This window comes from Homalodisca vitripennis, chromosome 6 (assembly GCF_021130785.1).
Source record: "Homalodisca vitripennis isolate AUS2020 chromosome 6, UT_GWSS_2.1, whole genome shotgun sequence".
Taxonomy (NCBI): domain Eukaryota; kingdom Metazoa; phylum Arthropoda; class Insecta; order Hemiptera; family Cicadellidae; genus Homalodisca; species Homalodisca vitripennis.
The window spans coordinates 95492048-95512339 of NC_060212.1; the positions used below are offsets into that span (position 1 = coordinate 95492048).

Below are 20292 nucleotides of genomic sequence, written 5' to 3' on the forward strand. Positions count from 1 at the left end.
TTTGCGGATGATGTAACATTTTTCATCATTTTAATGATGGTCAATGAGATAGAAGGTGCGACAATATTAGCTCAGAATGATGTTACATTTTTCGAAAGTATCATTTTAATGATGGGCAAAGCTCTAGAAGATGAAACAACGTTAACTCTGGTCGATGGTACATTTTTCTCATCATTGTAATGATGGGCAAAGCTCTAGAACATGCAACGATGGTAGCTCTGGATGATTATATTTTTCTCATCGTTTTAATAAAGAGCTAAGCTCTAGAAGATATCAGCTCCGGATGATTTCACATTTTTCTCATCATTTTTATGAGGAGCAAAGGCCTAGAAGATATAAAACGTTAGCTCTGGACGATGTAACATTTTCTCATCATTTTAATGAAGATCAAAGCTCTGGAAGACGCAACGATGGTAGCTCTGGACAATGTTATATTTTCTCATAATTTTAATGAAGATCAAAGCTCTAGGAGATGCAACAACTTTAGCTCTGGATGAGGTTACATTCTTCTCACTATTTTAATGATGGCTAACCAGAGCAATGTGTGTAAATTAGGCATCTGAGGGGTTATAAATCTGTAATGTATCTAGGAAAAGTGTACCTTGCTGTTTTTTCCGATTTTTATAACAAATTGTGTAATTTTCGTGGCAATGTCCATTAAGATCGAATTTTAGTGTTACAGTAAAATTGACCGCATAATAATATTCCCTTTTTTTAGACCACTGTAAACCATTTTCCAAGCACCTTTGAGTTTAAATTGGTAGAATATGTTTGAATTTTTATGTTACACTATTTTTTCACAAGTACAGGTATTTTTTCGTGTAGGTAGTTTTGTAACGAACATGTACGTTCCTACATTCCTAGTGATTTTATCCATAGTGACATTCTACATGCTTACTTTTATTCAATCTAACAGAAGGTAGGGCGAAATTTTTTTTGTTCAATAAACTGCATCTTACGTCTGAATCAGGTTTACCAATCCCTATAATGAATACCAATAAATCAACCGCATACATTAATCATATACGTCCTGCAGTGTGTATGGAGTGGGTAGAGTGATGGGGGGAGGGGGTGTCAATGATACAAGAGTGGACAGCGGCTCGGGCACGTTGTGATGGTACTATGTGGAGGAGGGAAGGGGGGGAGGGTTGGTCATAACGACCATGACACAATAATGGTATGGAAATCGCTGTGTACAGGACCATAGCACCTAAGAGCGACGCGCAGTCAGCTGGTTTGAAGATCTTGATGAATTAATTATTACGCAAATCGTCGATTTAAATTAGTTTCCATTACGTTCCCAGCGTACTCTGCTTACTATAACTGGGAAAAATCGTCAATTTCGAAGATAAATAGTGGTGATGCCTACATAATGAAAATGCAACCCTCTTGTTTATATAAACAATATAGGGTGAAAATTTAAAATTTCAAACAAGAGGTGAAAGGCAGTAACATGCGGAGTACAGCCATAGAATAGGTGAAGTGGAATAGCTCTTTACGACCAAAATAGTTACGCAAGAGGAGCGTTTGACTTTCCAAACCAAACTGGTACGCTGATAGGAGCACAATGGTTGTGAATTATATTGAGTTTTTAAACCGATATCTGAAAGTGAATGAATATGACGTAATAAGAGCAAAGATCATAGAGCAGGAGGCCAGTGATGTCTACTAAGCGAAGCGAAAAAGCAGCTTAGGCTGAGGTCCCCATCAGAGCAACCTGACACCACAGTGCAGTACTTGATCTTTCCGGCCGTTTCTCATTTAATCTCTTTATCCGACTGACGGATCGGCCCCAGGCATACTATTTGGTTTGGTCATATTGAAAGCTTATAACCAATACGTATTGTTCTAAAGGGAAACCCCATTGTTACAAACGGCTCAAGGAAATTAATGTCCTAAACAAAAATTCAGACATTATATTTTTTGCAGCTAAGTTTATCACTCGAGAGGCTGAACAAATTTAATTTCTGTCTGTCTATCTGTCCGCACGATGTCTCAAAAACGAAGTTATCTATGCAGTTGAAATTTTGCATACAGCTTCATAGATAGGATATGGCTGAGCGTTAACGAATAATTTTACAATGGTCTTATGTGTGACCACGATATTAACTAGACAATCGGAGAATAAATAAATTTGTAAAAAAACTGAGTGTATTTTAGATTTGGACGTGTGAACATTCTATTCGAAGAGTAAAAGGTGACAAGACATTCTATTCATGTGACAAGATATCCCACGAAATATTTCATGTGACAAGATATCCCACGAAATATTCATGTGACAAGATATCCCACGAAATATTTCATGTGACAAGATATCCCACGAAATATTCATGTGGCAAGATATCCCACGAAATATTCATGTGACAAGATATCCCATGAAATATTTCATGTGACAAGATATCCCACGAAATATTCATGTGACAAGATATCCCACGAAATATTCATGTGACAAGATATCTCACGAAATTTTTCATCCGTATACTTTAAATTTTGCATGAAACTTCATTCTACCCTACTACTTATTGTTTCTACATATTAAGGTGATAAATTTTATATTTAATTATTACATAGTATGTGTATATTTTAGTTGATTTATAAGCATTTATTTTAATTTAAAAATTCAATTTGTTATTAGTTAAGGTCAACATTCAATGTACATATATATCTATATAATATGTGAGGTTGAGTGGTAGAGAGGGCTAAATAGCCCTAACTCCGCCTCTTAAATAAAGGCATATTTCATTTCATTTCATTACTTATTCTTGTCTACATAGGTAAGAATGTGTCATATGGCGGTGCATGTCCAACCATGGACTTTGGCTGAGGGTTTTATCAATTTCTCTTCTGTATTTTGACTGACTGTCTAGCTTCTCGCAGGACATCCCGAAAATAAAACGAGTTATAGATTTCAAATTTCACGTGAAACCTTAGCTAATTCTGTTACGCGACACATTTCTACCTTGTATCTATAAGTGGCGAATCCTGGGAATGGGATTTATCCCATTTGAATTCTACCCCATTAACTATCCTAGATTAACATACTAATTCCATGAAGTTTTTATTTTCCATTGAATTTAAAATGGATATGTATGATGTCCATCATTCCTACGAAGAAATTACTTCGATTAGGATTAGAATCTTGAGTAAAGAAAGTTGGTCCTGTTATAAAATAATTAACTACAACAGTTGTCACTTTTAACAATATAAATCAGAGAGGTAACACGAAAACGAGATGAGAAGGGTTAGTTTTAAACGCTCAGTAGCTTACGTGAAGCGGATATTAACAAGGGAGGTGGCTCACGAATCCATTAAGATCTTGGGTTTACAAATTCTACAAAAATATACATTTTAAAATAAACTATATTTATCCCGTAATAACTTTTCAGAGAGGAAAACGATCCCGAAATCTCTGTTGAACTAAACAATGTATTTTTTTAATTGTGACGTAAATTAATATATTCTAGTAAGTGCCTAATTAAATTTTAACATAATTAGTAGCCGACAACAATTACCAGATTCGTAATGAGAGTGGGTCATTGTTACAATGAGGGGTGGGTGTAAGCTGTCATTAGCTCGCCAACATTGGCGGCGGGTGGAGGGGCGGGTGTGTTTTTAATTACTCTCCACCTCCCCGCGCTCATCCCCCCCACCCGGAGAGGGTGTACGTGGCATGATTAGGCATATAAAATGTACAGTACTTGTTCCTCGCGCTCGTTGAATCTTTCTGTCTCACTGTCTGACATCCATTGTCTTCTGGTAAAACGACTGAGTACGGAGCTACGCGCCCGTCACCCTACTTACTCAACAGAAGCCATACCGATGCCACTGCATTGTGTTGATACTACTGCGATAGTACTTACTGTTGTAGTACTACAGCCTGTCCTGACACGTTCATTCAATGGCATGGCAGATATGTGAATCCCCTCACAACTCTTTCAATGATGTCATTAGGCTCGAATATATGACTCGTTTCCCCACCCTGTTAAGATGAGTCAATTCTTACATTCATAGCTTCTATATCTAACTCTACAGTTACGTTGAGAGCAAACGATATGTAAAACAGCTTTAATTCTTAATGCACGACTTTACCTTGAAACCAATTCATCTTTTATAAGGGTAAAATAATTTTTAAATGCAATCATTAAAATTCGACAGTAATTCTTTATGTGGTGCTAACGAAATTTTAATTTTTTCATTTCTTTATTCCTGAACGATGGCAAAAGGAAATGAATCCGTAAAAATCCCGTTTCCTTCATAATCCTTCCATCGTGGTTTATGAACGCCTGTCCTCGCCGACGGGTGTTCATTTCCTCAACAGACTGCCCAATTCAATTAAAGATGCACCAACGCCTAAGGCGTTAAAGACTCGCCTTAAACGCTTCTTGGTGTCACAAGCATTCTATAATGCAGGTTAGTTTTTGGCATTCGACTGGGTGACCGCCCAATTAGAAAACTGACTCCGCTGTACTAAGTGGGTTGTATTGGCGATGTATGAAAGAGACGTAACTGTGAAACTGTATGTGTGAGTGTGTATTGTTGTATGAATGTCAGAAATTGAAAAAACCCATAACGTTTGCCATACAATGTAAAAATTTCGAAGTAATAAACAAGATGTGATTTGATCGTCAAAAACAAACTTTAAACAAAGAACACAATTTAATTGAAAGGATATTTTTAAAGGACTTTTCAAAACCATACTGATGGATTTTTGTAATTTGTAATCCTAATAACATACACTACTTTATATCCGGAAGTAGAAAATATATTGTACTTGTAAGGGGAATAACTGACACCCCCTACTTCCGGGCGGTCAAACAGCTTGTCACTGTCATTATAAACGATGCTCCCTACAACCCATTGGCGTATATAAGGGTGTGCTCAAGGGGTTCAAGCCCCTCTTCGAAATTTTGTAAGACAAAACATTAAAATTTTACCCATTAGTTTGTTTTAAGCTAGAACACATTTATGGTCTCAAAACTCAAAAAATGCCTGAGGGAAGATTCCCGAATCGCTGTTTTTTTTTGGGGGGGGGGGGGATTTTACACTTCCTAAACTACACAGTGTGTCAGTCCCTTCTCCACCCCCCAGAAATAATCTGCCATATACACTGCTACAAACTATCCAAAGAGTTTCCAGAAAATGCTGATTATCAACTATTCACGACAGAGAGAAATATTGCATGATATGAACTGGACAAATTTTTACGAATGACTGACTGTTGTGTAATGTAAGAAATGTACCAAACATTTGGTTCATGAAGAGAAGAAACAACCGCAATATGGAACAACCATTAAAATTTAAATTAAATAGCATAGTTACATGGCATTACATCGTATCAGCACATGCATAGACTGTTCATTAATAAGCACAGCGTCCAAACTATAGCCTGGCTTCTTTTGAACCTGAGTGAAGGATCTCACATTTTCACCCCATGCCCCGGGTTCGGATCACGGTTTGGGGATGGCCTTTTCATTTTAAAGGCTAACAAATAATCTGAGTCCAACAATAATGGTAGCTAGAACTTTGACTGCATACCATATAAAAACCTCCAGTAAAATACCTAATCAGACTTCAGAATTAAAATGAAATTGGACAATTAATATTGAAGATCTAAAATTGACGGCATCAAAACAACACTCGCTATTCCTAAAGATACTTACAAATTCCTGTTGTGCTGATTGTGCCAAGGCGAGAAGACATTATAAAATGTATATTTAGTGATTATTTGTAAATAATAAAGAATCCACAAATTCTGAAGAACTTGTCAAGTTTGACTGTTTGTTATCTACTAATTCTCGTAATTATGCAGCAGACCTTAGCGGAGGGGAGAACCAAATCTGACGAGAAAATAAACAGAGCGCGCGGTGCCAAACAGCCGGTGCCGGTCATGTTGCCAACGGCAAAACAAGGACAGCTGTTTGGCCAAATTGGCAAACATTAATCAGGCCCATTGTGAAAACATGTGTCCCCGTACAAAGGCTTGGCGCAGGTAAATATAGCAAACGGCCTAGCTACGTTTGTACTCTTGTTACTGGAATATGGATTTTAGAAAGTAAATACCGAGAGACTAAATAAAGTATCACTGATCGAAGTGAGTTTGGAAATAAGTTTCTCATAAAACAATGCTTAGTTGAAAGAGAATCAAATATTATGTTCACTCTCACCTTTTAGACAAAATCATAGCAAAACTCTTAAAGGAAAAAATAAATTATTAATACATGCAAAAAAGGGTCTTAGAAAACGTTAGAACTTCCGAGTACAGTATATAGAAACGTTATAATAAAAATCCATCTCGTTTGTAATATTTGTAAAGAGTTGCAAATAGTAGGTGAAGTTTAGGATTTTTAAATAGATTGATAAAGTTGGTTTCTGCTTTATTATGAATCTCACAGGTTGCTTGTCTTACGTGTCTCTTACTTCTAAATGTTCAAAACGCCTCGCTTTTCCCTTTCAAGATGCATCGTTGACAAACCAAGAGTTTTGGTTGAAATGTATAGTCTCATTAATTATTTACTACTCATTAAAGATTTTTTAACCAATAAAAATGTATACCACAAAAATAATAACAAAGAATATAAGGATTATAAATTCTTAAATAGCAAACTCGTTTAAGATTGATTTGGCCACTGAAAACCTGTTCAGTCTTTAAATAAAGAAACTCTTAAGAAGTGCTCTCTAGGCTTCCCCTTTTAGGTTATTCTAAAATTATTCTGCCAATGAAAGTAATTGCAACATTGTGCATTTAGTTATACACTTACTGAATATATCTTCTATCTCACTTACTTGGCTTTATTCAAAAGACCCCTTTAGCGTCAACCTTAAATATATGCCAAAATAGCTAAAACTAAAGCCTTAAAAGGACCAACATTTCGAGGGCTGGTTGTGCCCTTTTTAAGTGTAAAAAAGAAACGTTATATTTTAAATGTTTTGAATTAGAGGAGGTTTTCCATCAGAGTCCACTAATATATTAAAAAACAGATTACGGCCACGTATTGTGCAGCGATTAAAATGTGAGGATTTATTACTTAAATTTGTTTAAAATTCATAATATGCCTAAAGGTAATGTGAGGAAAAGCCGTATAAAACTTGGAAAGAAATTAATAACATTCTGAATAGGACGGCGACGACACGCGCAATTAGCCTAACATCGAAAAAAGAAAGAAGAGGGGGTCGAGACCAAAGCCTTGTGGCACTCCACCGATAAACTACGTGGTATCAGATAATTGCTATTTGCATGGCACAGGTCGCAGAGAGTGTGTGCAGGCGCGTGCGTGCGCACAAGAGTCCGATGACGAAGGCCTGTTGGACACGAACACATCAATCTCCATTTACTAACCCTTTACTTCTCACGGTGCCGCAACATCGACCCGGGATCTTCCCCGCGCTTGGAGCGGCCTTCCACGACAAAATTATAAACTCAAAACAATCTTCAAAGTGGTAGTTTCGTTCGAGGCAATAATGAACGGCCACGTAAAATCTTTAATTTCCTATAGAACAAAATTTTAAAACAACTGAAGACTTGCGTTATTAAACAGAGATGTATGTTTACCTACGTAGGTAGTGACGGCAAAAGTCTAGGAACTAGAGCATCTATTTGAGCGAAATGTATTTTCCATTAATACAATTATAGAATATTTCCATATTAAAAAGTCATGATTTTAACATACTAGACATACCACTACTTATATCAGTATAATAGATATTGTTCTGGCTACCCCACTCCGGTATATACAAATGGCTAATACTGGTTAAGCAATAAAAAACGTAAAGCTGTGTTAATGACAGAATAACAGGATTTCAGACATTTTCCATCATTATAATTGCGTTACAAAAGGTATAACACAACGTTTCGAGGATTGGACTCTTATTCTCTTCGTCAGGTGGGAGAGGTATTAGTACACACAAAAAAGGTGTTAATGGGGTGTTCATGAGTCAACAGATAACTGTCCAGTTTCCTAAGGATGTGTAGTAATTAATTATTTAATTACTATCTTAATTAACTAATAGTATAGCCGAAGCAAAATACTATAATCAAATAGAGTAATTATTTAATTACTCTAATTTTTTTTGGGGAAATTCAAAAAGGATTCCCGTTCACCATTAGAATATATCACAGACATTCCATCTTAGATTTTTGAGATGATAGTTATAAGGTTTAAAGTACGGTGCTCATTAACGTTAATGCCCTGAGCAAGGAGACCCCTGTTAATTGTTAATTGCTTCCCATCCGTATGTATGCCGCGCCCTGAATCTCACAAACAATTTAGCCAAAGACCCCATTTCAGTTCTGTAACAACCAAGAGACGCCTCATACGATACTACCCTGACTTTCTCCTTGGTTTCCTTCCCATTGTAGTCTAAATAAGAGAGCTTAAATATGCTGTTTTGCAAGGCACTTTGAATATTTATGAAATGTACTGTCTCGACAGTCGTCTGTTTCTCAATTCTCATCATAGGATGCAAGCGTTTATGGAAAACCACATCACACAATATTTCATCTAGAAACTGATAAATTTGTGTTGCAGACGGACATTACTTAGTTTTTCTTAAAACCCATACAGGAATTTCCTCTGGATATAGATCGATCGATCGTCGACCACACTGTCTCTAGCCCGGGATTACTCGCGCTATTAGATTGAATCTAACATTTTTAGTTCCTCTGAAGAAATTTTTTTTAATTATGAATATATGTGACTGAGCGTTGAATAATGGTTTCGTTAGTAGCCTAACCAACCACCACAGTAGTTGGGGAATTTTAGTGTGTTGGGGATGGTAACAGTGGAGGGGGGAAGGAGCGTGCTCCGCTAGTGTTAGCCCAGATCTAACGGCGCGAGTGATCGCGGAACTGTCCGTGTGGTGATTGTGTTTCTGACGCGTGGATGTGTTTTGTTCAATATGGCTCAATATGTTAAATTTTTATATTCTATATTGTTTAAAATAAGGTGATTTGGAAAAAGTAAAAGTTTGGAAATTTTTGTTCATAAATGCATTTTTTATAAACAAATAAGTTAAAAATTAAAATAAAACATGTTAATGTGTGATTTGAGATGTGTTAACAATTATTAATTCTACATTATTTCTATATTATACTAAATTTTTATATTCTATATTGTTTAAAATAAGGTGATTTGGAAAAAGTAAAAGTTTGGAAATTTTTGTTCATAAATGCATTTTTTATAAACAAATAAGTTAAAAATTAAAATAAAACATGTTAATGTGTGATTTGAGATGTGTTAACAATTATTAATTCTACATTATTTCTATATTATACTAAATTTTTATATTCTATATTGTTTAAAATAAGGTGATTTGGAAAAAGTAAAAGTTTGGAAATTTTTGTTCGTAAATGCATTTTTTTATAAACAAATAAGTTAAAAATTAAAATAAAACATGTTAATGTGTGATTTGAGATGTGTTAACAATTTATTTATTTCCTATACTATGTGTATATACAACATATACATCAATTTGTAGAAGAATGTCAAATGTTAGGAGCGCCCTAACGGCGCGAGCGATCGCGGGAGTTTTACGGGCGCGAGTAATCCCGGGCTAGAAGATAGCGCGGTCTACATAGTCAACTTCAGGCAGAGCGACAAAGAGCTAAAGTTGCCAATTTCAATAAAATAATGGACCTAAGTTACGGATTTCTGATCCTGACTTTAATACGAAATTTTTCGATCCGTAGTAATAAAATTGCAATTGGTATTCATTCGCATTGGGCCTTACACCCTTTTCTCTCTAGGATCCAATAATTTGGGGACTAACTAGGCCGTAATGAGTATAGAATACGATAAGATAGTGACAACGGCCGTTCCAACACAAACTACGAGAATAGGTAGGTTGCAGCAGCAACAGGGCGAGCAGGAAACGTTCTTCCCACCTGAGTTGAGTGGGACAGCGGCTAGCCGAGGGTCGCCACTGCACGGTCTGTATGTACCAGAGAGAGGCATTCTGTAATGTCGAGTAGGGTCTGATTACACGGTATATATCGACACAAACTACGAGAATAGGTAGGTTGCAGCAGCAACAGGGCGAGCAGGAAACGTTCTTCCCACCTGAGTTGAGTGGGACAACGGCTAGCCGAGGGTCGCCACTGCACGGTCTGTATGTACCAGAGAGAGGCATTCTGTAATGTCGAGTAGGGTCTGATTACACGGTATATATCGACACAAACTACGAGAATAGGTAGGTTGCAGCAGCAACAGGGCGAGCAGGAAACGTTCTTCCCACCTGAGTTGAGTGGGACAGCGGCTAGCCGAGGGTTGCCACTGTACGGTCTGTACGTACCAGAGAGAGGCATTCTGTAATGTCGAGTAGGGTCTGATTACACGGTATATATCGACAGAAACTACTAGTATAGGTATGTTGCAGCAGCAGCAGCAGGGCGAGCAGGAAACGTTCTTCCCACCTGAGTTGAGTGGGACAGCGGCTAGCCGAGGGTCGCCACTGCACGGTCTGTATGTACCAGAGAGAGGCATTCTGTAATGTCGAGTAGGGTCTGATTACACGGTATATATCGACACAAACTACGAGAATAGGTAGGTTGCAGCAGCAACAGGGCGAGCAGGAAACGTTCTTCCCACCTGAGTTGAGTGGGACAGCGGCTAGCCGAGGGTCGCCACTGCACGGTCTGTATGTACCAGAGAGAGGCATTCTGTAATGTCGAGTAGGGTCTGATTACACGGTATATATCGACAGAAACTACTAGTATAGGTATGTTGCAGCAGCAGCAGCAGGGCGAGCAGGAAACGTTCTTCCCACCTGAGTTGAGTGGGACAGCGGCTAGCCGAGGGTTGCAAAATTTTGACAGAATTGGACGAACATGTATTTGAGAATATCATTTAGAACGGGTAGTATTACAGAATGTACGGCAATATGATGCAAAAAGCGTACGTATAAAGTTTTAACATGGTATAATATCTGACTATTTGTGATACATTCTTACATCAGGGTTGCTACAGGAGTCCAATAATGAAATTCCCTGACTTTTCCCTGATTTCCGACCAAATTTTTCATTTTTCCCTGACTTTTTTCGACGCAATCCCCAGGGTTTTTGGCAATTAATGGGTGGAAAAAAAGCGGTGTTGAGGCTAACGGGGTGGCAAATATAAAAAAGCAAAAAATAAAATGAACACAGTGTAATACGTACAAAAAGATTGACTTAAATGATCTGATTAAATGATCGCGGCGGCAGTAAGTTTATTTGTGTAAAGAGATTTTATATTTTTCCCTGACCAACGTCGAAATTCCCTGACTTTTCCCTGACTTGAGACCGGATTCCCTGACTTTTCCCTGATTTCCAGTCCTGTTTTTTTTCCCCTGACTTTTCCCTGATTTCCCTGACCTGTAGCATCCCTGTACATTGTTTGGTTGGCTAATGCCCATTTACCTGTTTAGAGGCGGGGGCAATAAATATACAATATTATTAAAATTAATTGATTTTGCCCCTTTTGGATTCAATTAACAGATTAATTAGACATGCTTACCTCCGTCAAACTCAAAATCAACTGAAGAGGTTTTGTCAGTTTTTGCAAGTTTCAGAGGTAACACTCAATCTTCAGAATATAGTATAAACTGTATACACCGACTGTTCATGTCACGGTTTGTCATTCCATCATGTAGATGAAGGCCTACAAAGAATTTTAATGCGTCAGTGTAATCTGGATAATTGTGGTATGTGTATTGTGTTGTGTAAATTTAACTAAAATAACGAAACCGTTCGGCAAATTCAATATTATACTGTAGATTGAATATGGACTGCTACGCCCGAAACAGCATTTTTTTAGTTTGTAATTATGTGTTAGGTTAGTTATTTACCTGAAGAAGAGATCAGATTGTAGATCACGAAACGTAGTGTTACTGATTGTTTGATTCAATGAACGATGGCAAATGTCCGGAAAATCCTGCTTCCAGAGAGAGGCATTCTGTAATGTCGAGTAGGGTCTGACTACACGGTATATATCGACACAAACTACGAGTGTAGATAGGCCACTGAGTAATTTGTCATACAGTATCAGTCTTCTATTTTTATGCTATTCTCCATTATAGTAACTGAATCTAAATTCATGTAAACTGTTGTCTTTAAGAATGAGAAGGAGCATTGCATAGCCAACATCCTGCTTTGAACAATAAAAATTCCATACGAGACTAACAAAGTTGTTTTAACTACATTCCAAACATTTAGAATTTCAAATGAAGAAAAGTAGTATACAAGGAAGCGCCTCAGACCCTGAGGCGGAGAAGGAAGGGAGAGGAATGAGGAAGTGCGGAACGGCGGGATAGAAGCACAGCGGGATTGCGTTATAAATATCGCTCGGTGGAGGCGGAGGGCGGCACCACGGCGGCCCTGGCCCGCGCTGTGAATGAACAAAGCCGGACATAAATAATGAGGCGAACACAACTGGAACAGTCCGACTTCCACACGGAGTCAAATCTCCCCACTTCCCACAAACAGCGAACCGCGCGACTCCAGGGGCGGATTCAGAATGGAGTTTGGGGGGAGGGCACAACTGGGGGATCTGAGGGATATGGGATACCACCCCTATGTAGCTTACAAAAACCAAATACACATCTTAAAAGTCATTTTACGCATTTTAAAGCCTAAAATTTAAACAAAATAAAAGACTGAATAAAACAAAAAAGTATTTAGAATATATTTGCTGAGGTGTCATAACCCCTGTGATCGATCCCTCCTAATCAAATCACCCCACTACCGACATACAGCGGACCGTGCGACTCCAGGGGCGGGTTCAGCATGGAGTTTAGGGGGGTCACTACTGGGAGATCTGAAGGTTATTTGATACCACTCACGTATTTTATAAAAACCAAATACACATCTTAAAACTCGCTTTTACGCATCTTAAAGACTAAACAAAGAAGTATTTCCCATATAGTTGCTGAGGTATCATGATCCATGTGATCCCCCCTTTACTAAATCCACCACTGGGCGACTAACAATAACCTAAATATCCACAAGCTATCCAAAAACTAGTCAACATTTGCTCTGAAAACTGAAGGCTTTACACAACATACAATGTACCATTGGAGAAGACACAAGAGATACGTTACTCTCCTCTTGACTAATTCCCTAGTAGCATGCATCGTGATGATAGGTTTTCTAATTTCCATGAGATATCCAATAGTAACGGACTTATATTACCGGAACGTTTCCAAGAGCTAAAATTCGTTAAAAACTAACTGAACCTGACGAAATCTCATTATGACATACCCAATTTTGTCCATAGAGTTTAAATTTTCTACTCTTATAACTATTATAAATATATATTAATTTTCTTCTGAAAATGATGCAAAGTTTCCGATAATTTTTGAACTGAAGCGTTTTTTTTATGCCTAACGACTAATTTACGTGTAGTCTAGTTGCAAACATACATACGAAAGAAGCGGTTATTTATAGCTACTTAATTACGAGGCATGCACATCTATCCATAACTACATACTCTAACGCTTATAATATTCCTTGGACGACACAAAGAAGTGTAAGTATAGTCTGACCTCCAGAAGCAGCGTTGGTGATGGTGACCCAGAAGTCGATGGTCTTCTCCGGCCCGAGCTCCTCATAGTCCCACTTCTTCTTGACCCTGACGGCACCGTTTGGTTCCACGGTGACCCAGGGATTCTCGTCGCGAATCTTGAACGTCTCCCTCTCGGTTTCCTTCTCCAGCTGAAACACGATTCTGCCCTCCTGTTCGCCATCGGCCTCCGTGAACTCTATCCTCTTGGTGGGTCTGACCGCCCGGGTGACCCTCCGCTTAGATATCCTGTGGGGCGATTCGTCGCCGAGCCCCTGGAGCTCGTCCTCGTCGTAGGTGTTCAGTTGGAGCCAGACCTGCGCGGGCGTGTGGGAGACCCTGTTGGGGGTGCGGAGGTCGTGCGCCTCCACCGTCAGCTCGCACTCGAAGCCCTCCTGTGCGGCGGAGGAGGGAGGCTCCCCGGTCAGCAGGAGGTCACCGGTCTGCGGCACTATCACCACCAGGTCACTGGGCACCGCCAGACGGTAAGCGACGTGATCGCCGTCAGCGTCCGTCGCCGAGACCCTCCCTACAGCCGCGAACCTCTTCCACTCCGTCCCGTTGGCCGCTCTGTTCCTCAACCCTCCCACACTGAACCTGTACACCTTCTGGCTGAACACCGGACTGTTATCGTTCTCGTCCTCCACCTGGACCAGAACTTTAGACACAGCCTTATCGATGTCCCGGCCATCGCTAGCCTGTATAGTCAGCGTGTACGAGGCGACGGTTTCCCTGTCCAGCGGCTTCTTCGTCACCAGTTTCACCCCGTTCACGGAGTTTCCAGGAGTTTTAGAGTCGTCTTTTTTGAGCGCGAACGCGTCTTCGATGTTGCCCCCCACTATGGAGTACTTGAGCGGCAAGCCTCCGGCACCGCCCCCGATCGCTCTCAGGGTCGGGACTCCCGAGACGACGGTTCCCGCCGGCGCGTTCTCCACGATCCTGGCGCCCTCGTACGTCTCCTGCGGGAACCTCAGCATGTCCCTCCTGTCCAGCACGTACAGCTGCAGCGTGTGCGTGGCCGTCGCGTTCGGAGTCTCTTCCAGCACGACCAAGTTCACGGGTCGGTTCACCAGCGGGGTCAAGTCCGACGTGGTCATCACCAGTCCGTCCTCCAGCACCGTGAAGAACTGGGAGAACCCGGTCTCGAGCAACCTATAGTTCATGGAGTGGTCACTGTCGAATTTCTTGATACTGAATCCGGGGTAGGTGTCGTGCGGAAGGACGTCTACGCTACGCCTGAGGGAGAGGCCTGTTCCGGCCGAGGTCAGGGGTGGAGGGAGCAGGGCGACCAGGGCCACCCAGATCGGTAGTGTCTCCATGGCTTTGTGAATCACTGCATCAGTGCGGGCACTGCAACATACAGATACACATTCATTAGCTACAGCGATTTAGTTGATTTTCACAATCAGCACCTAAGACATCAATTAAACCTACAGCCCTTGGATTTACATCCGTAATAAATAGTAGAATACAAATTAGCGCCTAAAGGATAATCCTACAAAACTACCTTTTATGCCGGTGTACCTGGGATGTGTTAAAAAGACTGATAAGGATCGTCTCAATTTAACTTAAAAATATCTTTGCCTTCACAATATTGGCTACATGTTGTCCCTTCAGCTGTTTCTACTGCAGCCCAACAGCGTCATCCTCCTTGTTCCTACTGGGAGAGATGTACTGGGAAGCAATACAAGACTCGGCGAAGACCTCAGATCTCCGTGTTTACACTGGGTAGTGAAGCATAGCACCGACAGGTGGCGTCGGTGTCATTGTCCTCTCCCACTCAGAGTCCAGCTCCTGCCTGACCCACCGAATGTCACCCATCCCCTCGTCACGATCCCGCAACATCGAATGTGGCATCGGTTACTCGTGGCAACGGAACACGCTCGAGATATCGAATGACCATCCGTAAAAACACAGGTAAGAAGTAATTATCTCGTCAATCCGAATCGTGTTTGCAGATAGCAAACGCGTTTCCATGTAAAACCATACGCTCCTACCATCCCCAATTTTGAATGATAGCCTTTTAGTCTGTCTCTTTGATATTGAATAATAATGTCAACCACTACGTTTGATCAATTTCGTAATTCCCGGTTTTGTTCGAAACACGATGCTTGTTTGGGTTGCTCGAATGACGGAAAAGGCAATTTACCAATAAAACCAGGACCCTCACCAAAACAGTTGCCCAGCACCTTCATAGAACTGGCCAGACGAACCCATCTCCATACTCACAGACACGATTTTTTAATCAAAACTTCTCAGGTCTTTTTGCTGAACATATTGTAAAAAAGGCATTGCTTTGACTTTAACAAAATTTAGGTCTAATCGACAAAATGAAGGAAACTGGACTTACCGGACATTTGCCATCGTTTACTGATACAAAAATTCAGTAACACTACGTTTCGAGATCTGCAATCTGATCTCTTCTTCAGGTAAATAACTAACCTAACACATAATAACAAACTAGGTGAAAATGAACAAATGATACCAGAGCGTTGTGACACGCGTAAGTCAGGAATCATGTAATCGAGAAAGCTGTGGATTAATGATTTATTTTTTATGGACACATAACACATATTTTATGTTTGGACATGGTGGTAACGGAGATAATGGTCAATATATTTATAATAATACATAATAAGTAGTTAACGACGAACTACTGTACTTACTACGTGTTCCAGACATATTGTTTATAATTAATTGTTTCAATTTATGCGCGAATAAATATGATTAAATTCGTGCCCAAGTGAGAAACACATTAATGTTTTTTTGAGCGTCACTTTGGTGACAGGACTTGCTTCAGACTGCCAATAGCCTATCTTTATTAACTATCAAACTTTAATCGTTGATGCTACAAACTAACAGTATGACGAGGCTTACACTATTAACAAATCACACTTCTGAATGCTATATAATTGTAAGCTAACATTTCAAAACATGTAGTCAAGGAGGAAATGTACCTGATCGGCATTTACAAGACAAACCCAACGCGCGGTAATATATATATATATATATATATATATATATATATATATATATATATATATATATATATATATATATATATATATTATTATATTTTATATAAAAGTCGCGTTTCCAAACTTTTCGAGGTAAGTTATGAGAATTGACAGATGTTATGTTTAGTTTATTAACACACATTTTCCTTTTACATTATATCTACGGTGGTGGTTTTATTTCAAAACGAGCTGCAGACATTTTTCCGTAATTGTATATTTTAGATGGTTAAATAGTTCTCGTTATATTGTTTTGCATTCTACAAAATAGAGTAATATGATTAATTCACCAGTATACAGGGTGTTCGGTGAAAGTGTTCCAATACTTTGAGATTTCTTTCCGCACATAAAAATGAGCAAAAAAGCATATGAAACTATGTCCTGAAACCATTAGTGTTCCGTCTATCTGTCTGTATGTGTTTTTGTATTAAAAAATTATGTATTTTGAACCAGTTAAGATAAAGTTATGAAACTTGACAATTGTATTGACGTTTTTTAGACCTTTTTGAAAATTAAATATTAACAAAATACGTTAACCACTTTCAAAATGGCGGAGTTTTGAGTTATTTTGATGTAATAATTTAATCGTTCGCCATTTTGAAACGGATGGAAGGATTTTGTTAATATTTTATTTCAATACAATTAGTGTTTATATTTTATACAACTCTCAAGTTTCATAACTTTATCTTTAAAAAAAAGTGGTTCAAAAGATGTTATTTTTTATGAAAAACACAAACAGACATATATACGGAAAATGAAGGTTTTAGGACATACCTTGATATGAACCTTTTTGCTCATTTTTATGTGTAGAACAAAAACCCAAAGTATTGGAACACTTTTACTGAGCACTCTGTATACACTACACACTAGTTCGATATAACATTCAGTTTTTATCTACATCCTACACGGCTATCTACTATAATTCCCCTAAAAGAAAAAAAAATGACCAATGGTTGGAAAATAATACTCGTATGATGCACAGTACGAAAACCCCTTTATTTGATACAATAAAAAAACCAAGCCTACTTTAATCTCACAGTTAATAAACCGCTTTACTTGCGTATAAATATTTATCGGCAATGTCAGCCCAAGACGAATTGCCCAGGCGATGGCTACACGGATAACTATTACCTGTTTTATTCGACAGTGCCGTTGTTTAATTACATATTACAACAAAGTCAAATCCCCTGGATTCCTAATAATACTTTGTAGAAAAAGATCAAAGATCACTCGCCATCCAATAGCTTTAGCCTACACTTTTTATTCCAGGAACTTACAGGATTGGCATTCTTCAACTTTTATTCAATACTTTAAATTTTCACATTATGATTTTCAGAGGTTACAAACTTAAAATATTGAAGTCTGTTTTAAGATGGATTAATTCAAAGCGTTTTCAGTGCCAATACTTTGGACACTTTTCCTGAACACAGAACATATAGCACAATGTTTTGTCACTCCACGACCTGTTAATTAAGTAGTAGGAGTTTAAAGTAAGAATATTTTGGAATTTTGTAGCCACGCCCAAGGACTGGTTGAAGTTCAAGGCACTCATGAATCATATTTTAAGTGATTCGTGACTTAAGAAAATTAGATACAGTATTTTATAAAATATAATTAAAGAATGTAGCACGTTTGATCAAAATTTACTTAAGGGAAATGTAGGCTATACATTAAAATGTGTTATTTTTAGTATATCATATATAGGCTACTTTAAAAAATGTGATTTGAATTCTGAACCTGATTACAAGACGCCTGTAACAAATTAGTATTTTAAATGCTTTCAGTTTCACTATGAAATGAATAAAAATAATTTCGCTAGTTCTATTAATTTTAGGGGAGCCAATGGGATGTGAATTAAAAATATTTAAACATAAAAAACCGATTACACCACATTCATTAATAATGAATGTCATGCGGAATAATTTGGTGGTACTCAAATTTGAGGGATGTTGCGCCCCGAACAATGCATGCTGATTTATAGTGTTGACTCTCATCTGCCAGTTTTGATTTTTTATTACTGGAACTGATAATATGAAAAGCCATTGCTAGCAATTTTCCCACGGTTTTCACTGTTAAAATATAGGCCGAATGCCTATATTCCGGAAATAACTGACTTCCTCATCTGGTAAAGGTGGAGTATGCCGGCCGGAAGTTAGAAGTGAATAAATTAATTAATCTAACATGTAATAATATCAATAATGTAGTAAACCTCAAGGTCACATAAGCTACGGCCACATTACATTTTTTAAGTAAATAAAAATTAGTGGAGTTGTTTAAATAATTAAATTTGGAATTTCAACTCCGAATTCTACAACTTTGACAGGAGGTTCTGCTATGTAAACTACACAATATGGTGTATTTAATAACACTTTTAGCTGTTTGCGATTTATGATTGTATCAAACACTATACATGAGACATGAAATATGCACATTTATATATTTTTTTATACGTGCATACTGCACATTTCTATGACTCATAATGTAACATTTCTTAACGTAGTACGATTTAAACCCTAAATATCACACCACATTTGATTTGTTACCAGTATATGCTACGTGAAATCCGAAACTTACATTACGTAAATCTATTACATTGAAGAATTTTTACTACTTCACAAATTGGTACCACTGTATCTTTGAAAAGCGTGCCGCAATTTGTCAAACTGCTTTTCATTTTAAATGACAGAGAGAGGGTGGGGCATTTGTATCCGGTCCTTTTTGCAACCTACAATTTCCACCCACGTACTTTGCTAATAGTAATCCACAGTTTTGGCGAAATTCATCGACAAATACTACAAACTGGCAGTAAGATATAGGCTATGAGCTCTAGGTTGTAAAAGGGGGACGCTATCGCAATGAACGAAAGCGCTAAGTTTAATACACAAAAATATGCAATTTTCAAATAATCACGACAAAACAGAGCAGGTACACTACAGAATCTCTGTAATTACCTAGAGGAATGTTTACAGTTACGGTAAAATAGCGAGAGAGCTGGTACGCACGCACGGTTTATAAAATCAATAGCCTCCCTTAGCAAGGGGCACCAACACACCTACCAGCTGAAAACTGATACGGAATCACTTCCACCAAAACAAACCCTAACATTTGTCATTGTATAAAGCTAACAGGTAATTTGTTTAATTTAAAACACACTAGCACCAAAATAGTGGAACATTTGGCCGCAGAAGGGCATAGATGTAAACAAATATCAGGGTGCCATCGTTATGATAAACGGGGAGGTAAGGCGACCTAAAGGTTATCACTGGTAGACCGATGCTTACCGGATAGTTGGGGTATATTCCTGGGGTGTTATTATTCACTACACTTCCACATTAGAAAACACAGGCACACAACGAATCGACCGCCGACGCCGCCGTGCCTAACCACGAACTCACGCACTAGCACTACCGCTCGCCGACCGATCGCAATGGATTGGCCCGCCAGTCGCCGGACGAGCACTTTTACTCCGCCAATTCACTCGCGTCAAATAGTTCCCTTGATTTATGCTTACTACGCGTCAATTGCTCGATAGCGCCTACGTTTTCGTCGATATACAAACAGAAATAGTTTAAAGGAACAGTATTTTATCACCAGGCACACACCACTCATTCATTTTTCGTGCAGTTTACTTGAAACAATATACTACTGCATATGAGAACGAGTGTTGTTGTTCCCCGCGCATCTTTTGAGCGGTGTTCGCGCCGTTCGCTCGTAGATTTTGAAATTGTTCTAATCAAAAACACCGAAAA

At 38.7% G+C, this 20292-nt stretch overlaps 1 protein-coding gene across 1 annotated transcript in view; it reads right to left on the reverse strand.

Annotated features, from left to right (window-relative positions):
* LOC124364561 (neural-cadherin-like) overlaps positions 1-19993 on the reverse strand; it is a 326135-nt gene extending 306142 nt beyond the window's left edge. The window contains 2 exon segments of the mRNA XM_046820118.1: positions 13513-14879; positions 19825-19993. Coding sequence (XP_046676074.1) covers positions 13513-14848 — 1336 coding nt within the window. The 5' untranslated portion in view covers positions 14849-14879; positions 19825-19993.
* Between the last annotated feature and the right edge of the window lie 299 nt (positions 19994-20292).